The 22,171-nt window shown below is 35.6% G+C and overlaps 2 protein-coding genes across 3 annotated transcripts in view; both read left to right on the top strand.

Moving 5' to 3' along the window:
• Dhc64C (dynein heavy chain, cytoplasmic) overlaps positions 1–22,171 on the top strand; it is a 189,442-nt gene that overhangs the window by 91,879 nt on the left and 75,392 nt on the right. For both annotated transcript variants that reach the window (XM_089242500.1, XM_089242499.1), the window contains exons 39-49: positions 1,827–1,912; positions 4,334–4,490; positions 5,381–5,608; positions 11,296–11,499; positions 11,922–12,089; positions 12,169–12,402; positions 13,509–13,683; positions 13,932–14,085; positions 14,186–14,351; positions 14,452–14,615; positions 17,421–17,607. In XM_089242500.1, coding sequence (XP_089098626.1) covers positions 1,827–1,912; positions 4,334–4,490; positions 5,381–5,608; positions 11,296–11,499; positions 11,922–12,089; positions 12,169–12,402; positions 13,509–13,683; positions 13,932–14,085; positions 14,186–14,351; positions 14,452–14,615; positions 17,421–17,607 — 1,923 coding nt within the window. The remainder of the gene's footprint in view (positions 1–1,826; positions 1,913–4,333; positions 4,491–5,380; positions 5,609–11,295; positions 11,500–11,921; positions 12,090–12,168; positions 12,403–13,508; positions 13,684–13,931; positions 14,086–14,185; positions 14,352–14,451; positions 14,616–17,420; positions 17,608–22,171) is intronic.
• LOC149075215 (uncharacterized) lies at positions 18,701–22,150 on the top strand. The gene is made up of 2 exons (XM_089242498.1): positions 18,701–19,483; positions 19,567–22,150. Exon 2 carries the CDS (start codon positions 19,680–19,682, stop codon positions 21,990–21,992), a length of 2,313 nt encoding a protein of 770 aa, XP_089098624.1. The 5' UTR covers positions 18,701–19,483; positions 19,567–19,679; the 3' UTR covers positions 21,993–22,150.

The following is a 22,171-nucleotide window of genomic DNA, read 5'->3' as shown; positions in this document are numbered from 1 at the left end:
TTAACAAAGGCTGATTTCAGTGATGTATTGCAAACAAAAGGCTTAAATTTATCCTGAACCAGGAAACATGGTTTATTGTAGGCTGTTTCGAAGGCTGATGCAATTGATAAGGTTTTGGTATATTTGACCGATTGCGGCTAGATGGGTGTTTGTAAAATTGGCAATTAAAAATGTTGGTGACAATTTGAATTTTGTCAATCTTCCAGTGCTTGTAGCTCACCATTAATTCCAGATATTCCAATGGGATTCATGTCACCTGTTAGGATTTTTTTTTTGCTTTTTCCAAATATGTGATTAGTTTGCATGTACGTTTTGAAGAAACTATAAATTCGGGGTTTTTTTTTTCATACTTGACATATTTTTTTCTATAATCGATTATCCACCATAACTCAAAAACGGTTTGAGATAGGACAGGGTTGGTAGGGTGTTTGTTTCATGTTCCACTTGGGCTCAACTATCACCCTCTTTTATTTGGCAGAACAGGCCACCTCAGGTAAACTGTTATTTAAATTACAAAATCTGTTTATTGTACAAAGACAGACCAATCAAGATCTTAACATGAGCTATATGAAATAATTTATTTGACCTGGTTACCATTCTACCATGTAACCAGGAATCGACTATTTTAAACAACAGAAAAGAACAATTGATATTACTATTACTAAACCACACATGCTCCTCGTCCATATTCCGCTGTGGAACTTTGATATTATTATTAATTAACTGCCAGAAAAATGTCAAAATAATGAAATTTCTTCTCTTTTGAAGACTAGTGATTAAAAAAGTTTGTTGGGGATAGTTGCAATTAAAATGCAAGTATCGCATAAATGTATTTTGTATAACTTCAGTATCATTAGTAGTATTATTGTAATGAGGATTCTAAACAACAGATGCGTATTCAAGTTTTGATCATATTATAGAGTTGAAAAGAGCAATCGTATCTAAATTGTTGAAATCTTCAGTTATTGTATTATTTTAAGCCAGCCAAGTTTGATATGAATTTGTAGAAATGTCATTAATATGATCAGGAAAGGTAAAATCAGAGGTATAAATTATACTCATGTCAGTAGCAGAATATCTTCTCTGTAAAATCTCAAATCTAGTAATGAAATTTATGAATAAATATGTGTATTTAACTACAAAATTCACATAAAGTGAACCCCCTGCTTGTTATGCATGTCAACCTTATCCCGCTCAAGTACAGTGCGATAAATAATAATATGAACACGATGGAACCAGTGCCACTGAGAAGAAAAAGAAAATCTTAAATGCGTGCTGGTGATTAGCCAGATGAAAGGAAAAATATTTTCCTCGATGTTATATGATCTCAAGCATAATTCTCAAAGATCGGTACAGGGTTCCTTTTTAACCAAAATATGTTGAACAATCAGTTGAGAACTGACCCATATTTCTTGGATTATTCTTTATAAGCATTACAAAATGGTAGGACTACTGTATTTTGGGATATGAAAGGCATCCTTCTGATTGGCTTCATACACTCTAGAATAACAATTTTTGCTGTTCCATATTGCCAAGCATGTTGGATATTGGGTAGCATAGCATTACAGGATTAATTCATAACAAACCATGTTAAATTGTTGCTATTTGAGGAATTTATCAGTTGTATCCATGCTGAGGTAATATAAATTATATCCAAGATATATAAATATCACCAGTAATAGAATAAAATTTTGCTTCATATTTTAATAGCATTATTGTGAAGTACTTGGATATCATTCTTTTTCACCACAGTGTTTTTTTTGTGCATTACATTTTTTTTCATACTTGTTTGACTTGTATCAATGAATCTACTTGCCATATTACAGGCGATATCAAAAGAGTCACTTTATGGCACACTTGATCCAAACACCAGGGAATGGACAGATGGATTGTTCACTCATGTCTTGAGAAAGTATGTTGACCCGCCTTCTTGTTTTTTCTTCCAAACACAGTGAAACCTGTATAAAATGAAAGGTCAAGAGACAAATTATTTTCTGTTCCTGACAGGTTTTCATTTCATAGAGGTGCACATATGCATTAATTTATTTCTATCATTTACGAAACTTAAGTTTTGGGAACATCACCCTAACTTCTATTAACCAACAAGTGTTAAACAGAGACATGCTATATTATTATTTTGAATTTTTTCATGTTTTCTGTTTCAAATAATTTTTTTAAATTTTAATTTAATAATTTTTTAAAGATTTGAAATTTCATATTTAATTCGCTAATAGTTAAACTTCAATACAATTCTTGTTCTCCTGAATAGCAATTTAATGAACGCTTACTTTTGCCAAAAATGGAAATTTTTTAATACAGTGAAACACACACCTCGATATAACGATATTATGCGGACCAAGAAAAAATATCGTTGTAGAGGGATCATCGAAAGGCAAAATTATCCTAATGAGTGATCAAATTTATGCTGTTGTTGTCATCTTTTCTACAACACTGTTAATACCATCAGAAAATGCACTTTTATGTATTTATTCGCAGCACAAAATTTTAATTAATTTATTATAAAAATTCACTAAGATGCATTGCCCCTGTAAAAAAGTTTACTGCAGCGGTACTCAACCCATGTTCTGCGAAACCCTTGGGGCTCATTGCCTACTTGCCAGGGCTCCACGGCTACCCGAGGAAAACAGTATAAATAAGTTAATTTGTAATAACTTAAATAAATTTTGTAAATTGTATATTTTTTAGTTTATCTTGTTTTGATAAAACAAGACTATGGAGCTCTACCATAGAAATTATGTTCTAAAAAGAGCTCTGCAAGTCAGTAAAGGTTGAGAACCTCTGGTTTACTGCATTGCGCTTTCGTGTCTTACACAGAAAGTAGCAATACCAATAACTTATTTTAGCTTTCTGCGATTTTTTTAGTGCAAAACATTGTTATCAGATGCTTTCAGAAGAAGGAAAACAGGTGAGGAAGTTAAAATTAAATTCAAAATATAAAAAATATTGTTACAGAGCGATTTATTGTAGTAAAGGATATCTTTATATCGAGTATCATTGTAGCGAGGCTTCACTGTATTTAAAATAAAAATTATGAAATCGCATGCCTTTCTAAAAAAACAGTGACAATGAGATAGCCAACGACCAATAACCTTTGTAAAAGAAAGATTCTACATATCTGTAATAAAAATTTTGCTTTTTATGCCTCTATGAATTTTATTTTTGTATTCAAATTCAATATTGCTTTTCTTATTTGCTGGTGGCCATCTCTGCATTGAATGAAAATCTCTGTAGTAGCCAAAAATGGTATTGCTAAATTGTGAACAGGAGTTCAGTCTCCCTCACATATTACTGTCTCCTGAAATTATCAAACTTTTTCTAAGAAATAGGAGTGTTTTCTAACCAAAGTCACCATCTCCTTCATAAATGAAATGCTAAGCAAGCTTTTACTAAATTTTGAATAGCAAATCAGAGCTTCCTCTCAAGCCCGACCCCAGGAATCAGTTCAGATAGATAATAAGCATTCATAATTTTTCCAATGCCTAACAAAATGACCTAACTTTCCTCCAATCCAAAGAACAAAAACCTTGGCCAAAAATTATGTTTTAGCAGGTTTTGTATCTATGAATAGACTAAATATGCCTTCCGTTTCCGCGTTAGACAGTTTCCGTCTTAAAGAGGTTTCCTATGATTGAAAAAGCATTAATTATTTACAAGACTATATATTTGTTTCGTTTAAGACAGGTTTCCGTCTCATACAGTGTCCTTCTCAGATTGGTTTCACTGTATATTCTGAACTTTATGCAGTAATACATTTGAAGTAAATTTACTAATTTTTTCCTACTTTTTTCTTTTAGATAAATGAACATATTTTTATTGTTTGTTGGAAATTTTATGAAATTTTTATTGAAAGCGTTATTTTGTGAGTGCATAGAAAATGTTCAAAACATATAAATCTTTTGGATCCAGTACTCACAAATGTGAGGTTGTTTTTTTTCTCTCTGTATTCCTTTTTTAACCTCAGGGAGTTTAGCTTTGACTTCGATGATAAAATACGCATAATCCTTGGAGTCACGGCTCAACTTTCTGAGGTTAAAAGAATCTCTACAGTGAGAAAAGCAGCCCCCTCCCCCACATTTGGGTCTGGAAGGGATTCATTCATTGAACTACAGTCAAATCCTGTTATAACGAAATTTTGTTCTAAAAGAATTACAGGTTATTTAATGTCCCTATGTAAATTTCTCTGGGAGATCAGAAAAGTGTTCATCAAAACGAGATTTGTTTTTGCTATAATTATATTCGTTAAAAGGGGATTTGACTGTATATGTTATTTTCCTTAAATGAATTTTTTGAATGAGAATGGTATTTCTTTCAGAATAATTGACAATGTTCGTGGTGAAATAAGTAAGAGGCAGTGGATAATATTTGATGGTGATGTTGATCCTGAATGGGTTGAAAATTTGAACAGTGTATTGGATGATAATAAGCTTCTCACTTTGCCAAATGGCGAGCGTCTCAGTTTACCACCAAATGTGAGTTTGTTTAGGATATACATAGATATTCAGATCTAAATTAGAATTTAGTATGATAGAATTTCAAAATTTCATTGTAATTTTGTTTTCTGAAAGTATTCTAATAAGCTTCAAATTTTTTTTATTGTTTATAAGTGTATGTACTAGTATAGAAAAGATTTAGTTTCACCCTGTATTCCTTGAATTTCTTATTATATCTAATCCAGTTTTTAAAGCATTCTTACAGTATTATTAATGTGAAGCAGTGCTCAGTACTAGTCCGTTTTTTATTACGCAACTTGTGATAAGTGTCACAAAAAAACAATGAATACTGAACAAGGTTTTTATATAACTGATGGGAATGCATAAGAGTTCCTTACATGTTTTTAACAGTTATTTTAGACCTAAAAATGACTTGCTGGACTATTGGCAAGATTGGAAGTGTGTTATGGGGCAAGAATGTAATTATTGTCTGCATTACACTGACCTTCTCCAATAAGTTGTCTTCCAAACCATCAAAAGTGAAAAGAAACATTTTTCATAACTGACAAAGCCCTCTGAGGCAGTTTTTTTTGCAAATAAATTGAATTTTGGCAAGCGACAAGTATCACAATTGGGGGTGGTTCTCGTCAGAATAAGACAAGTAAAGAATTCAAGTTTTGAAACCATTGAATACTGAAGTACAACTGCACATATTAACAAGTCAATTTAACTCTCATGATAATTGACAGTTTGTATTACATATCCAATATTGATATAGCTTAGTTGCTTGATGAGCTTGAATATTTTCATTTCATATTCATGCTATTTTGATGAGAGACTGATGCATGGCTTTCGTATTGAGTTGCATAAAATAACCCTTCTAAATTATACTTGTCACATTCTAATAATCTTTTTCTTTTGGCTTGTAGGTCAGAATAATGTTTGAAGTGCAAGATCTCAAGTTCGCTACATTGGCTACTGTTTCTCGCTGTGGAATGATATGGTTCAGCGAGGATGTTTTGTCAACAGAAATGATATTTGAGAACTTTTTGTTAAAACTTCGTAGTATTCCATTAGAAGAGGCTGAAGAAGAGGTTTCTTACAAGAAGAAAAAAGAAGAAGCCTTGAAAGAAGATGTCCTTTCTCCTACATTGCAGGTTTGAAAAATTGTATTGCAAATATACTTCATAAAATTTTTGGCTGTAGTGCAGGAGTGGAAAATCTGCTACAAACTGCTACAATTTCCTATGTCTGCTACATTCTGCTACAATTTTGACAATTATCCCCTCATTTGCTACATACTGCTACAAAAATGCCAAAATTCTTCAATTCTATGCCATCTTGCACGACAAACAAAATTTTCCCTTAGGAAATTTTGAAGTTGTGTCACAATAGAATCTGACTTTTCGATGATGCCATTTGTCCTCCTCGCAGTTTTATTTCTTGGGGGCCGTAAATGGAATTAGCCAGCATCTTTAGCAGATTTTCAGTCTCTCGTTTTGCTTCCAAGTTTACTATTATTCCTTTTCTGCTATTCTTTCTCTTGATATGCCATTTCCTTTTACACCATTCACCAGCATGTCTAGTTTTCAATGGAAAATGGTTTGCTGTTGCGCATTAATTAAAATTACCATGGTCATGGTTGGTGTGAAAGGTATTTGATGTAAGATTCCAGCAAAGCTTATTTAGGCAGACAAGTAGAGATCAACAAAAATTCAGAAAACTTTTCTTTGGGTATTTGGTAGACACTCTGATAATGAAAATGATATTGTAACAAGCTAGCATTCCTTACAGCTACAGTGACCATTTTTGTCTCATCATTATCATATTCTGCATACCTAGGCTAATTGTATTGAGATCTACAGTTTATAGCCGATTCAAAAACAGATGCAGTTCCAGAGGACAGTGATGGCCCCTTCCAAGATCTGAATACTATGAGAAACATTGGTCTGTATCATGAAATATGAGATGATCTAACACATAGTTTCTCAACCTTTTTTGTCCCATCGCCCCCTTTCTTCAAAATTTTTTTTCTCCCATCGCCCCCAAAGCAATTTAACCCATAGGATCCTATGTTATACCCGTAGCTTCTACCGCCCCCCCCCCGGAACATTCCATCGCCCCCGAGGGGACATAAACGCCCACGTTGGGAATCACCGATCTAACAAATCTATGAAATAAATAGTCCTGGACCTATCCTTTTTTTAACGGTCATCCCACACAGGCTACAGTGCTTTTAGATGGAACAGTTATATCGACAGCTATGGGCGTCCACATCTGGGAATGTGGTTCGCCTTGGTCATTATTTTCTATGGACCATTCTGCACGGGTCTCTTTCTTAAAAAAATATATAATAGCCCCTATGCAATCATGTGAAGGAGCAGGGAAGGCTTGAGATAAAATTCTCACCTGTGCAAGACATCATTCTGGTGCCCCTCTGGCATATAAGCCACATGAGTAAAATTATATGGGGGAAACTCACAGATTTTTGTATATGCCATGAGTAATATGGTGAGAGATCAGGGGCAGATCTAGAGCTTGCTGTTGGGAGGGGTGTTTTCCCCCTTATATTGTTGTGACCATACGTCCCGTATTTTTGGGGCAGTCATGGTTTTCTTTCTTTCCTGACTTTTTTAAGGAAAATGCCCCTGTTTTTTCCATTTTTTAGTCTTAAGTTTTCTTGAATTTGTTATTTAAGCAAAGATATTGATACGAGTGATTTCAACGGATTTATTGAATGCAACATTATCATATTCACGTTTCATTTGGGGGGGGGGGGATGATCATGGTGACTCCCCCCCCCCCCCCCCATAGGTCCGTACCTGTGAGAGATAACATCGACACCGTTTGGTTATTAAAGCTCTTATTGTGGGCTTTATGTTCACGTACTTCATAAACTTACACATATTTATTGTATTCTATCTTGAGTTGTGTTCCAGCTAGATGAGATGAATCATAAATTACAATGGTTTCTGAAAATTTTTCCATCCAATACAGTCATAATTTAAAATTTGCAGAAAAATTTGGTCTAGACCAGTGGTTCTCAACCGGGGGCCATAGTGGTACTGGAATACTTACTTCAAGGGTGCCATGGAAGAAAAATTTAGAAAGGGACCATGACAGGTGGTTTGGGGGCTGCAGAGAGCGGGGAATAAAAATTAAGGTGTGAAGAAATAATGATTTTATGTTAGTGACTGTACACTTACAGAATCCAACAAAACCAAGACCGTCTTAGGACATGGACCCACCAGGGCCTCACCGCCTACATTTTGCAGCGAAATGTAGGTGCCCCTGGATGGGGTTTTTCGTAGGCCCCCGGCTACATTTTTCGCAGACCCCTCCTCTACATTAAATGATAGTGTGAAAAACAAAAAATGATGAAAACCATATCAGGCCTCGTGCTGCAGCTCTCTCAGTCCCACTCTTGTGAGGGGTCATGCCTGGGGGGTCTCATGCCCATAAGTAACCCCACCTTATATTTTGCATGGTACAATAAATTTTGCAAATAAGTAGGAAATATGTAGGCTGTTTATTTCCGGCTAAGTATGGGACTCCCATATCATCACTTTGCCTAGGGGGCCCATGATGTCGAGACGGTCCTGAATAGAACTAGGTTTAGCGGGGAGCACAATACATTCTAGGTCACAGTGACCTGGAGGCCAATTTTATTTGCAAAATTTTCATTCAGTATACATTCACTAAAAAATCAATTCAATACTATAAAGGACCTTGCTTCTAGATGAGGGTCAAAGACTCTGGGTAAGACAGGGAAGCCACGAGAAAAAAAATATGCTTCAAAGGGGGGCCACGGGCAAAAAAAGGTAAAACGAGAAACTGAAAATCTGTCGAAGATGCTGGAAAATAAAATACATGGAGCAATCACAAATCAGTTAAAAATAAAGAGTGAAAACAAATGTACTTGAATTGAATTTTTTGTGAAAATAGAATATCATTCTATTAAATTTCTAATAGTTTAATCATTATTTTATGGGCATCTTTTTATCAGCCACCTCGTTGGGCATTTTGCCTGTTGTGGTGTTGTATTTGTATTTATAGGTTTTTTTTTTGTGTAGTTTAAATAAAAATATATTAAGTCTAGTTTTTTTTTAATCACTATTAAATTTCTGAGAATTTCTAATAAATATTCTAAGAATTACCCAAGAAAAGAAATCATTTCAAAGTATGTCTAATCAAATTGAAGTAATATAATCAAGGCAAGCTCAAAGAGAAACATATCATTTTGAATATGAAATGGGTAAACTCTGGTAAAAAAGCAAGATCAAACGTTCAAAAATGATTGAAACTGAAGAGAACAAATGCATTACTCAGCAGCAAAAAATAATTACTTCTCAAATGAGTGTAATTTCTTCTCCGTAGTGATTTCATTTTTAATTAGTGATTATATCAAGTCTACAAGCTAAATCTAAAAACACTTATTTTCAAATTATTTTTGAAATCTGAAACGTCGTCTGTATGTTAAAAGCCTCTCATTTGTTGATATTCTAGAGCAGTGTTTCCCAACCGGTGTGCCCCGGGTTCTGTGATATCAGCTAAGGGGTGCTGCAAGATATTATGGAGATAAATCAAAAAACATTAATCCACTTAAGGTCTTAAAATAAATCAAGTCGAATAAATTACTCTCATGCATGACAGACTAAGTCGCTATCTATGGTTGCAGTGTCAGCAATGTGAGCTTTTGCCTGAGTCTGGCTGTCCATGTACAGCCCTGTTCAGAGTACACGAGCTCTAAGAAAAGATGATTTGTTGGCTTTGTAGTCTCGTGCGCTCACCCAAAAGTGAGAGGACGTAGGTTCAATTTTCCACAAAGACAGTTGAATTTTCATTCTCTGATTTACCTTCGCATCAGTCAACTGTCGAAATCTTCATAATAATAGCTGAGGGTGACATCATATTCGGATAAGCTGAAACTGACTTCATTTTTCAACGCTTATCAAGATTGCAAGAGCATAGGCTGCTCCCCCCCCATGCCCCCCCCCCTGTATCTCCGCCCATGTGCAAGATGCAATAGATATGTAGTGAGAATCTCGACTGGGTTGTCTCACCAGATACAATGTCGAGTGGTTTTGCACAAGTGTATATGGTCGCGAACAAAAATTATCCTATTAACTGAGCATGGTCCATTTCCGACATACTTGCAGCGCTTTGGATGATTATCTCACAATGCTTGTAAGTGTGGTGCTACAGGCTCGCTGTGGCACTATGTCTGCCAATGTCCACACACATCAACGTTTCATTTTGGTCAGATGTCACAGGATGACGGCATTCAAGAGAAGAATACTAAAAAGTCATATGAACTTCTCATGCATTCAAAATTTGATTCAATTTTCAGACCGTAATCTATATTTGCTGCACGACAAGAAGGGTGGACTACGGAAGAAGAAGGATGAATTTCAGCCTTCCAGACCAGTAAAGCTGATACCAGGGAGAGTAATCAGTACCACGTAGGGGTACTGAAAATTCATGAAACTGATATCGCGTTAAATGGCAAACTTTATTGGAGAAACAATAAACGCTTAACATGTAAACAAGGGTGAATAAATGTCATCCATAATCCAGCCGATGTAGCTTCGGGAATGATGAAATTCTCCTAATTGTCCAGAAGAATTAAGATGCAAGATACCTACTGTAGATGTGGAACAGGAATGTGCGCCTAGCATGAGCTAAAATATCTGGGTGTCCGAACATTGGCTGAGGTGGACACTTGGACCAGGACTCCATGTGATGCAAACATGACATCGATTTGTCTTTGTACGGCCTACACGACTATATCTTGTGACATCCAATGAACGCGGACGGACCACCACCAACGGAACTTTGATTATCGAGTCCAGACGTGCCAAGGACGATATAATATCAGTTTAGATTTCAATTCTTAGATCATGATTCATCATAATTATTTCGTTGATTTATACTCCTGTAATTGGACTTGTTATTCTGTTATAAAAATTTATGTAGATATATACATACTCATTTAATAAAATTCCGGATGCACCCATCTTTTGAGAACGCTTCGATATCTCCTTGAGATGGAAAGCTGATTGTGTCTGGTCCTTCAATTTTCAATGTCTCACCATTTGATTTTGCAGACAGTGCGGAGAAAATAGATTTCATCGCGTGCCAAACCAGATGAATTTATTGATCTTTACGCTGATTCCACGCTCACAGATAAGTTCACCAAGAGTGAGGCGTCAGTGGTGGTTTTTTGGCTTGGATTGAGAGAGGAGTATCTTAATCTAATGAAGAAAGCAATTAACACACTTTTCACCCTTTTCAACATCATATTATACGAGAGCAAGCCTTTTCTGATTATGGAGACAATAGTTTGTACATTTGTCGTCATACAAAGCAATAAATACACTGCAAGCCCTTGAGGACGATATGAGTGTTTGGTTGCCACCTGTAAGGCCTGATATCAAGTGTCCGTGCTTTAAGCATCAATCAAAAGTTTCACATTAATGATTAATCAAACAAAACTCTATTGATGTATTTTTACTCCATGATTTTTGTTTTATGTATCTTTATTCAAGGGGGAAGGGTGCCCCAAATTTAGACGTTATTCCCAAGGGTGCTGAATTTTTAGGTCTTTATTGTTATGAATTTTTAATTGTTTAAAATTCAGTTGGATTTTTTTCTGTAGCATTTGGTTGTCAGTCGACTGATAACTGATTTGAAGCTATTACTCGGATAGAAAAGCATTTCACAACTTAATAATGGAAAACAATGTAGTACTTTGTATTACTAATGATGAGAACGGACATATGTAAATAAAATGAGGTTGGGCATTTAGTATCATGTTCCCTAATTTTTTCTTCTTCATTAATAGGTACAAAGAGATGTAGCAGCTGTTTTGAGCCCACATTTTTCATCAGATGGTCTTGTTGTTAGAGCTTTGGACTTTGCATCTAAACAAGAACATGTAATGGATTTCACCAGACTCCGAGCTCTTAGCTCTTTGTTTTCAATGCTTAATCAATCTTGTTGCAATGTTTTGAACTATAACCACAATCATCCAGACTTTCCTATGCAGGTTAGTTCTATGTTTTTAATAGCATTTTATAATTTTTAATTTCAAAAATGATTGGAAACATTTCACAATTCTCTAACAGCATTCTTTATATAGTAAAACTTTTCATTGCTAATCTTTTTTTTTAGATTTCTTATTAAAATTGGTTGATGTTCGTCAGTTGTGGCCAACCTTTTAATTTTGTAGCAAACCTTTGTGTATCACTTTCTACTATGAATTTGAAGATTAATTTTAGTATATCTGCTGAAATTTTCTCGAAGCGAATTACAGAAGTTATTTTAACATTTAGCTTGTTTAGGAACATTTTTTTCTGAATTGTTAATTCATTTTTATGAAGCATAAAAATATATCATATATCAAATCTGAATTTATTCATATTTAAAAAATTCAAAGCATGCATGTAACTATTTTATTTATATTTTTAGCAAGACCAATTGGATAGGTATATACCCCGATGTCTTGTTTATGCCTTGCTGTGGTCTTTTGCTGGTGATGGAAAACTCAAAATAAGATCCGATCTTGGTGATTTTATCAGAAGCATAACAACTATTCCTCTTCCACCTACATCTGCTATGCCCATAATTGATTTTGAGGTTAGTGAAAATTTTTTCAGTGAATTAGTTGAACCATTTTCAATTTAATGGTAATAATCAAAAATGTATATGTTTTTAGGTTGCATTGAGTGGTGAATGGTCACCATGGCAAAATAAAGTTCCTCAAATTGAAGTGGAAACTCATAAAGTAGCAGCTCCAGATGTTGTCGTTCCTACTTTGGACACAGTTCGACATGAATCCTTGCTTTACACTTGGCTTGCTGAGCACAAACCTATAGTTTTATGTGGTCCTCCCGGTTCTGGCAAAACAATGACACTTTTCAGTGCATTACGATCTCTGCCAGATATGGAGGTATGTGAAACAGAACTCAGTTGGTTTTATTTACATATCATTTATAGGCAGCAATGATGGCATATCTAAAAAATATATATATTCAGTTAAAATATCCTACTAGTCTAAAACGTTCTTTATCATCTTGCAGCACAAGAAGTTAAATATCTATGAGATGCCATTATAATCCTAATATTCCATATTTACAATCGCATATATTTGCCAACTACTACAGAATGTTCCATAGTTTCTATGGATCTCTGCCATAAAATACTGAATTACAGGGAATCGTGACTATGGATGAAACTATGGAAGTCTGTTTTTTTTCAAAGTATTTGTTTTTGAATGAAGCTTTCTCTGAATTCTATTATCCTATTGAGTACAAAATGATGTCACTCAAAGACAGCATCTCCAAAGAATGAATGTCGAGCTGAATTTTAAATGAAGTGAAGCAATCTTGTTGATAGTCGTGTCGTTATAAAAGTTTACTTTGTTTGGCTATCTGCACATCTGCAAGCTGAATCCTCGGGTGCGCCCTTATACCAAAAACGTTTCAATTGCTAAATTGAAAAAAGAAACAAAAACAAATAAGCAGAAGTTTAGTAATTTATCAAGTTTTTTCATAAAAATGTTTCTATAAAGAAAGCAAAGAGGGATGTTGGTGATGATAAAGCAGTGATAGTGTCCTGTTCCAAAAAATCTAAGAACTTTCATTGATTTCATGACTGATATTCACAACAAACAGTCCCAAACTTAGACAAAAGACTACTTTATATGTTCGTCAAAGCTGGGTAAATGCCAGATGTAGTGAAGTTGAAGAAAATTGACTTTAATTTTTAAAATAGTTATAAAGAGAAAAAATTGGGTTGGGGGTCCACCTTCTCTATACTTTTCTGTGAACATTGCCACTACAAAGTGGCTTGATCCCAAGGTTGGTGTGTATGCAATCATTATAAAAAATTTCATTTCTAGTTTGTTTAAAAAGGAACTTTTTTGCATAGTTTCACTATTAGAGCCCATGATTTGAATATTCCAAGGTTTAAGAATTGAATGGGAATCAAATTATTTTATTTATTGTGGTATTTAGTGTTGGGGATTTATTATTAATTATGTTAATTTTTCAATAGGTTGTTGGTTTGAACTTCTCCAGTGCAACAACTCCAGAATTGCTATTGAAGACATTCGATCATTATTGTGAATATAGAAGGACACCAAATGGAGTCATTTTGTCTCCTATTCAACTCGGAAAATGGCTTGTTCTTTTTTGTGATGAAATAAATTTGCCTGATATGGACAAATATGGTTTGTTAAATATTTTAGTTTCAAATTTTTTTGAAAGTAATATATATTTTTAGTAATTTACTAATTATTATTAATATTCACATTGTTTTTGAAATCATAAAATTGAAGATTCCAAATTATGAAATAATTTTAATATTGTAATGATAAAACTCTTACAACAAACTTTTTTTCTGCCTGTGCTGTTATCTGTATTGCATGTGGGTCTCACTGCACCAAGTGAAATTTTTTATTTTTTTATGTACATGCAGGCACTCAACGAGTGATCTCATTCCTTCGTCAAATGGTGGAACATGGTGGATTTTATCGAGCTGCTGATCAGACCTTTGTAAAGTTGGAGCGAATACAGTTTGTAGGGGCATGCAACCCACCTACAGATCCAGGACGTAAACCTCTTTCTCACAGGCAAGTTTTTTATACGTTTCATAGCACAAGTTAGTTTTAATGTGATCAGTAATAATAATGACCATTTTCTAGAATATTATTTTTTTTGTGTTGTGTGTAGGTTCTTGAGACATGTACCAGTTGTCTATGTTGATTACCCTGGCGAAACATCCTTGAAACAGATCTATGGAACGTTTAATAGAGCTATGTTACGTCTAATGCCATCTTTAAGACCTTATTCAGAACCACTCACTGCAGCTATGGTGGAATTTTATTTAATGTCACAGGTGATTTATGAAAATTATTATTAATAATCACTTCAACTTCGTGTACTTACAAGGGTATATAATGTTTATGAAGGATAATAATATGACGCCTATTTCATAGGAGCGGTTCACTCAAGATATGCAACCTCACTATGTGTACAGTCCTAGAGAGCTTACACGCTGGGTGCGTGGAATCTGTGAAGCTATAAGACCATTAGAAACGCTACCTGTGGAGGGTCTTGTTCGTTTGTGGGCACATGAAGGCCTTCGACTGTTCCAGGATAGGTATGTTATAATTTTCTGGATGACTAATTAACGTTTTAGGTTGACATTTTAAAAAATAAAGACGATGGAAAAGTAGAGGAAAACAATTTCTTTTTGTACTATTCATAAGCCATGATTTGTGAAAAATATGTTGAAGAATGGTCAGAATTTTAATGAACAAAACATCACATTATTTTGAATTTATCATGGAATGAAAGTTACATAATCTTAAATTGTAAGATTTATTTTTCCAATCATTGCAGTTTGTTGGATTAGTGTTAGGTCAGTTTAGTTTTGATATGCGATGTCTGACAGTGAAAAGTCACACTCTATAAAATTTGAAACAGAGCGACATACTTCAAGCACATGATCTTTCTTTCAAAATTTTACTCGCAACAAGTGGTAAAGTATATAGTTAAGTAAGGGACCATGGTAATGCTCTATGGGTCCAGCTAATGTGCATAGCAAGGATGAACATTCCGCTGTTATGTTGAGGTATTGCTGGCTTTGTGGTGTTCATAAGATTCCATAGCTGGTCCTGGTTCTGCTGGTAGGGAAGCACGTTCATTCAGTGCCCACTAGCATTCCACACAGATTGATTTAGAGAGGGGTCTAAGGGTCATGCTAGCTATGAAATCATGGGAGGCCGCAAACATATAAACTGAAGAACCAAAAAAACAGGTGCAGGCATTCGTATGCAAATAGAGAGATATGGAACCAATCAGAGTACAGCACTGCGGTCGGCAACGCCTATATAACACAACAAGTATCTGGCGTAATTGTTAGATCGGTTACTGCTGCTACAATGGCAGGTTATAGAGATTTAAGTGAGTTTGAACGTGGTGTTAAAGTCGGCGCACGAGAGATGCGACATAGCATCTCCGAGGTAGCGATGAAATTTGGATTTTCACGAGTGTACCGTGAATATCGGGAATCCGGTAAAAAATTAAATCTACGACATCGCTGTGGCCGGAAAAAGATCATGCAAGAACGGGACCAACGAAGACTGACGAGAATCATTAAACGTGACAGACGTGCAACCCTTCCGCAAATTGCTGCAAATTTCAATGCTGGGCCATCAACAAGTGTCAGCGTGCGAAACATCATCGATATGGGCTTTCGGAGCCGAAGGCCCACTCGTGAACCCGTGATGACTGCACGACGCAAAGCTTTAAGCCTTGCCTGGGCCCGACAACACAGACATTGGACTGTTGAGGATTGGAAGCACGTTGCCTGGTCTGACGAGTCTCGGTTCCAATTGCTTCGAGCTGATGGACGTGTACGGGTATGGAGACAACCTCATGAATCCATGGACCCTACATGTCAACAGGGGACTGTTCAAGCTGGTGGAGGCTCTGTGATGGTATGGGGGCGTGTGCAGTTGGCGTGATATGGGACCCCTGATACATCTAGATACGACTCTGACAGGTGACAGGTATGTAAGCATCGTATCTGATCACCTGCACCCATTCATGTCCATTGTGCATTCCGACGGACTTGGACAATTTCAGCAGGACAATGCGACACCCCACACTTCCAGAATTGCTACAAAGTGGTTCCAGGAACACTCTTCTGACTGTAGACACTTCCGCTGGCCACCTAAATCCCCAGACATGAACATTGTTGAACATATCTGGGGTGCCTTGCTACGTGCTGTTCAGAAGAGATCTCCACCCCCTCTTACTCCTATGGATTTATGGACAGCCCTGCAGGATTCATGGTGTCAATTACCTCCAGCACTACTTCAGACATTAGTAGAGTCCTTGCCATGTCGTGTTGCAGCACTTCTGCGGGCTCGCGGGGGCCCTACACGATATTAGGCAGGTGTACCAGTTTTTTTTTACTCTTCAGTATATTTGCTGTTGTGTGGGGTTTTTATTTATACCAAAAGGAATCTGCTTTTGGTGCTTATGACAATTCAAAGCATATGTCACATTGACAAATGATATCATGTTCAACAGTAGCAAGAAGATCAGCTTGATTCTAACAGTGGGAAAGACATTCATTTCAAACAAATTCACTGCTTCTTGGAGCAATTAATGACATAGTAATGTGCTGATCAATGTGCTATCTGTCAGTTCTATACTAATAATCATCCACTAAGATTTTGAGGAAGTCGTGAGTTGATTTAACGATTGGGCATTTTTACATATGCAGTATCATAAATAATTCTGTTTTAAGAAAAAAATTCAATTCTGATATAAGAATTTTAAATGAGTGACACTTATAATAATCTAAAGTTATTTGTCAACTCCCGCATATTTGACTCATGAAAATTTGACATATTTTTCATATAAGGGGTGAACAGAATGTCTGTAAAAGTTGTGGAAAGGTCAGTAAATATACATAAAAAATTGGGAACTTATCATTTTAAAGTATAGTTTGCAGAGTTGGTTTTTGTAGCAAAAGGGATATTGTTTTTGACAGAGAAAAATGAAAAACCTATAGGTGATCTTGGTATAGAAAAAGAAAACTGATAAATATACAGCTGGCAGGGAAAATTACAATGGCTGTATTTATTATTCATGTTATGAGTTCACACACACACACACACACACACATAAAATTGTTCACATAAATCTTGCAAGAATTAATAGTTTATTGGGCACTCAATCTTTAATTATCATTTTGTAACCTTTTTTGTACAAAAAAAATTTCCATGCTTACAATACCAACCTTGCCCAATTGTACCTCAATAAGATAATTTCCCCCATTTTTATGAATTTTTAGTTTTTACTTACTTTTTGTTTGTTATGCATATTGTGTTTTAATATGGCTTCATTTTTCAAAAGGTTTGACCATGCAGTCACGTGCTTATGTTTTCAGGTTGGTTGGTGAAGAAGAACGTATTTGGACAGATGAACATATCACTAGTGTGGCTTTGAAGCATTTTCCTAATATTGATCAAAATGCTTCCCTGGAAAGGCCTATTCTATACAGTAACTGGCTTTCGAAAGATTATGTTCCTGTTGAAAGAGAGAGTCTCAGAGAATACATCAAAGCGAGACTCAAGGTTTGTTTTTTTTTCCTCTGATGGCTTGTTTTAATATTATATTTATATGATTTTAGTAATAGTATTTGTTCTGTTTACTTTAGTATACTAAATTTACTGTGTACTAAATTTTGTTGATAGCACAATTTTATAATAAGAAAAACTTTGACCATATCATCCAATTTGACTGGGTATGCTAACTGCCCACTCAGCAACCTTTCAACACACTTCATTCCAATTCTAGCGGAGTTCAGTTAACATAATTTGGCTTTTGAGAATGAATGTATTACAGTTTTTTGCTGTTACCATAATTTCTAGTAAAAGTCACTTCTCGAAAAATGTTAATAAAATTTTCAACTTTAAATATTAAAATATAGAGGTAACTTTTTGGCAAGATTTACCATGGAAAAAAGATTAACATTGCACTTACAACACATCATACATTGCTCCTGTTTAATGATGTGTGCCTTTTTTATACATATATCAGCCTTTTCTATTCATACTATTTAGGTATTCGCAAACCTATGTATAACATATAATATTATGTTACTATAAATTTGCACATTGAGAAAAAACCAGGCACTATTAAAATTTTATTTTCAGAAATCAAATGAAAATTAATTTATAAAGAGTATGCAAATAAAAATACATCTTTGTCTTTCCTTTTCATCAGTGTTTATGTGATTCAGACCTCCCAGACCAACCATAACCCTCGCTCTGTCTCCCCTGTCCCCCTAGGGGATATAAAAACATTGTGTTGTGTGATTCAGACCAGTCAATTTCGAATCATCAATTTCTCCTTCGGGTGAATGTAGTGAAAAATCATGATCTTCATTGTCATTGTAAGTCTTTTCAGCCTTCGATTCACTGTTCAAAATATCATTTAATAATGATAAAATATCATTATTGTTCAAACAAAGGTCCGACTTCTAAGGCCGGGATTACACTATAAAAGTTTGATCAAGATTCTTCTAAAAACTCAGAAAATACAACCACACACAAGTTACATTAGAGCAAATGTAACCAATGGGCTTATTGGTTGTTTTCTTTATGTTTTGTTAAAGACCTTTTATCAACAGGGGTCTGTCCAGCCGGAATTTGGGTCCGGAAAACGGACCCTTCACAAAATTCCGGGGCTTAAAAAAGGATGTTTCACAAAATTTGGAGGATAATAAACGGATCCATCACAAAATTCCAGAAAACGAACCCTCCATGAAAATTACGTCGTAAAAAACGAGCTTTTGCGACTGCTGCGCGACAAAATTCTTATCAGTTATGACCCTAGTCGTAATAGAAAGCCATTGATCTTTTTTTTTAAGCATGCATTGTTGGCACAACACCACCACCCCCTCCCCCATAGATGAGTAATCTTATCTATAGAAGTTGTTGGTCGGATACCGGAAAACATGACCTTGAAAAGGCGATCGGAGAAAGAGCGTGACCTTGAGAGGGCTTTCCTTGTTTCTAGGCTTCTTGTTAGGACATCCCGCTGGTTGACCACGGATTGACCGCGTCCGATATTTTATCGCACAACCTATGCCATTATACAAACGCTTTAGCCCCGCACTTCTCCTCAAATGGTCTTTGAATCACAACCTCTTGTTAGTCGTAAAATCGGTGTAGTTGATGCTTATTGTAGAATTGGATTTTTTGTGCACGTTTTTTTTCCTGTATTGCGCTTTCATTTTTGAAAATTTAATATGAAGCGTGGTCGACCACCAACAGGTGGAAATTCAAGGAATAGTGATTACTACATTAAAAAAATACGGCCAACTGACGTTCGGGGATGCAGCTCCATAACATCGTTTTTTAAACGAGGATCTGAAAACGTCACCAAAAAGACGTCAGATACAGATAATTCCAATTGTGCTAACCCGGAAAAAATTACTGAAACATTGCTTCCTTCATCGGTTTCGAACCACGCTGTCGAAACCTTGGATACGGCGCGATACATTACCGATTTATCGGAGGCGCCTAAAGACATTACCGATTTATCGGAGGCGCCTAAAGACATTACCGATTTATCAGAAGCGCTGAAAGACATTTCGGATTCTTCGAAAGACATTGCCGATTCGTCGGAAGCGGCGGAAGAGATGACCGATTTATCGGAAGTGGCGGAAGACAATTCCGTTTCTTCGAAAGACGTTACTGATTCGTCGAAAGCGGTGGAAGACATTGCTGATTTATCGGAAGCGCTGAAAGATGCTACGAATTCGTCGGTAGAGCCGGATTTTAAGAAAATTTCATCTACAGAAGCTAGAAAAATGGGTCCAAAAGTACCGAATTTGTTGAACATCGCATGTTTTGAGAAGCTTCACAGTTGGCTATGTTACAGCATTTCTGCATCTGGCTTTCTTTGCAAAATATGTTCTACATTTTTTGATAAGGGACCCTGGATTGACCAAGGGGTGCAATTTGGTGATCACCCAACACGATGTGTCAACAAGCATATATATAGCCAGAAACACAAACAAGCTGTGAGTGCATCAAAAACTGCATCCAAAAACCCCTTGTATTTGTTTACAGAAAAAACTGAAATTGCTGTGCAGAAGACTAAGGAAAAAAATGTGAAGGTTTTAACAAAATATATAAAGATTTTGTACTTCATGATAAAAAAAAAATGGGCAGTCTCCGATAATTTTTCTTCTGTAGTTAAGTTCATTGGTGAGGATCTTGGTGACAAAGAAATAGAATGCTATCTTGCTGCATGCGGCAAGAATGCCACCTATCTATCAAATGTGTCAGTAGACAATCTTACAGAGGCAATATCTTTGTATTTAGAGAGGAAAACTTTGACGGCTTTGCAAGTAGCCACTTCCTTTACATTGATAGCTGATGAGGCAACTGACGAAGCACAAAGAACACAGTTAGGTTTAATAGTGCGTTACAAGATAGCTGGAAGTCCGCTCAGAGAAGAGTTCCTCAGTCTTGTGAACCTAACTGCGACAAATGCAGAATCTGTTACATCTGCCATTGAGAAGTTGTTTATAGCAAAAGCAATTCCAATCACTAACTTGTTGTTTTTAGCTTTGGATGGAACTAATGTGATGAGTGGAGAAATATCAGGTGTACAAAGACGTATACGACACTTGGCACCTCATTCTATTTATGTCAACTGCAGAAATCATCGACTAGCTTTAGTTTTTGTACATTTGATAAAAAAATATCCCATTCTACAGGCTGTGGATGCCGTTCTCATAAGCTTATGGAAGCTTTTTCACTACAGCCCAAAGAAACAGCAAGTGTTTTTAGATATTCAGCAAAATGTGTATGGTGTAGATGTTTTGAAAATGTTGAGTGTTTCGGTTACGCGGTGGTTATCTCATGGACTTGCATGCCAACGAGTGATTGATAGGTTCCAACAGTTGATTGAAACGCTCGATAATCTTTTCTCAAAGACTCAGGAGCCTGAATTGAAGGGGATTAGAGAGCAACTTCTGAATACAGATGTTCTCCTATGTATTCTGTTCTTGGCTGACTTCCTCAAAGTTATAAACAGATTTAGCTTGTGGCTTCAGGGCTCTACAATCATGTTTAGCTCTATTAATGCAAAGGTTCTAGTTGTTTGTCAGGAAATTGAAGTGCTTGCAAATGATTTACATACAGGGGAAAACTTCAAGCAGTGTAAAGATCTGTTGTGCTTCTCCCAAGAATGCACTGAACTTAGTAGGAAAAAACGAAGCAAGAAAAAGTATGGAATGGGTGCAGACAGCATAATCCAGGAATTTAAGGAAAACTTTGTTCAAAATTTTATTTGTGATTTTCAGGAAGAAATGTCGGCTGCATTTGGTGTGAAAAACAAAATATTAAATTCCTTTGATATATTTCACACAATGAATTTAGATTTAAAGACAGTGGAGACTACGGAAGAATGCCTGGATATATTATTGTTGTTTTATGGTGGAGAGCAGCAAAATGAATTTCAGGGGACTGTGAAAATATCGGAACCCATACTTAATGCATCTGAAGGTATGATGGAAAAGAATGGGTTTGATAAAGAGATATCTCTTGCGAAATTGTATTTTGAGACACAAAAGAATAATGAAGCAAGTGCATTTCTCAGAGAAGACAAGAAATGTGAGGCCAAAAAAACTATGGGGAAAAAAATTTCTCCAAATGATGTTTTGACAATTCTGGAGAATGATGCAAGCATCTGGACTGCTTATCCTAATTTAATGAGGTTATTATCATTATGCACTATCATACCTTCATCAATAGCATCTGTTGAGAGACTTTTTTCTCAAATGAACCTTGTGTGCACCGATTTAAGATCAAAATTGTCACTAACCACTCTCGACAGACATCTTCGGATCATACTCAATGGACCCGACAAGCTTACAGATATTGAATGCCTTTCAATCATTGATATTTTCAAATCGACTGGAAATAGACGTATAAGGATATGATTGTTGGTACGTTTTTATATTTTTCTGAAGATTTAGCAATTCTCACTTTTTAACTTGAAACTCAATTTGATTTCAAATTAACGTAAAATAAAGTAATGCAAAGACTACGAAACACAGATTGTGGTGTTTTTTTTTTTTTTTTTTTTTTTTTTTTTTTTTTTTTGTATAAAGTAATAAAT

Source organism: Pholcus phalangioides, unplaced genomic scaffold (assembly GCF_987345545.1).
Source record: "Pholcus phalangioides strain wild (caught in Gottingen) unplaced genomic scaffold, Ppha-v1.0 ptg000015l_1, whole genome shotgun sequence".
In the NCBI taxonomy this organism is placed as follows: domain Eukaryota; kingdom Metazoa; phylum Arthropoda; class Arachnida; order Araneae; family Pholcidae; genus Pholcus; species Pholcus phalangioides.
This window is presented reverse-complemented; position numbering and strand designations above follow the sequence as displayed.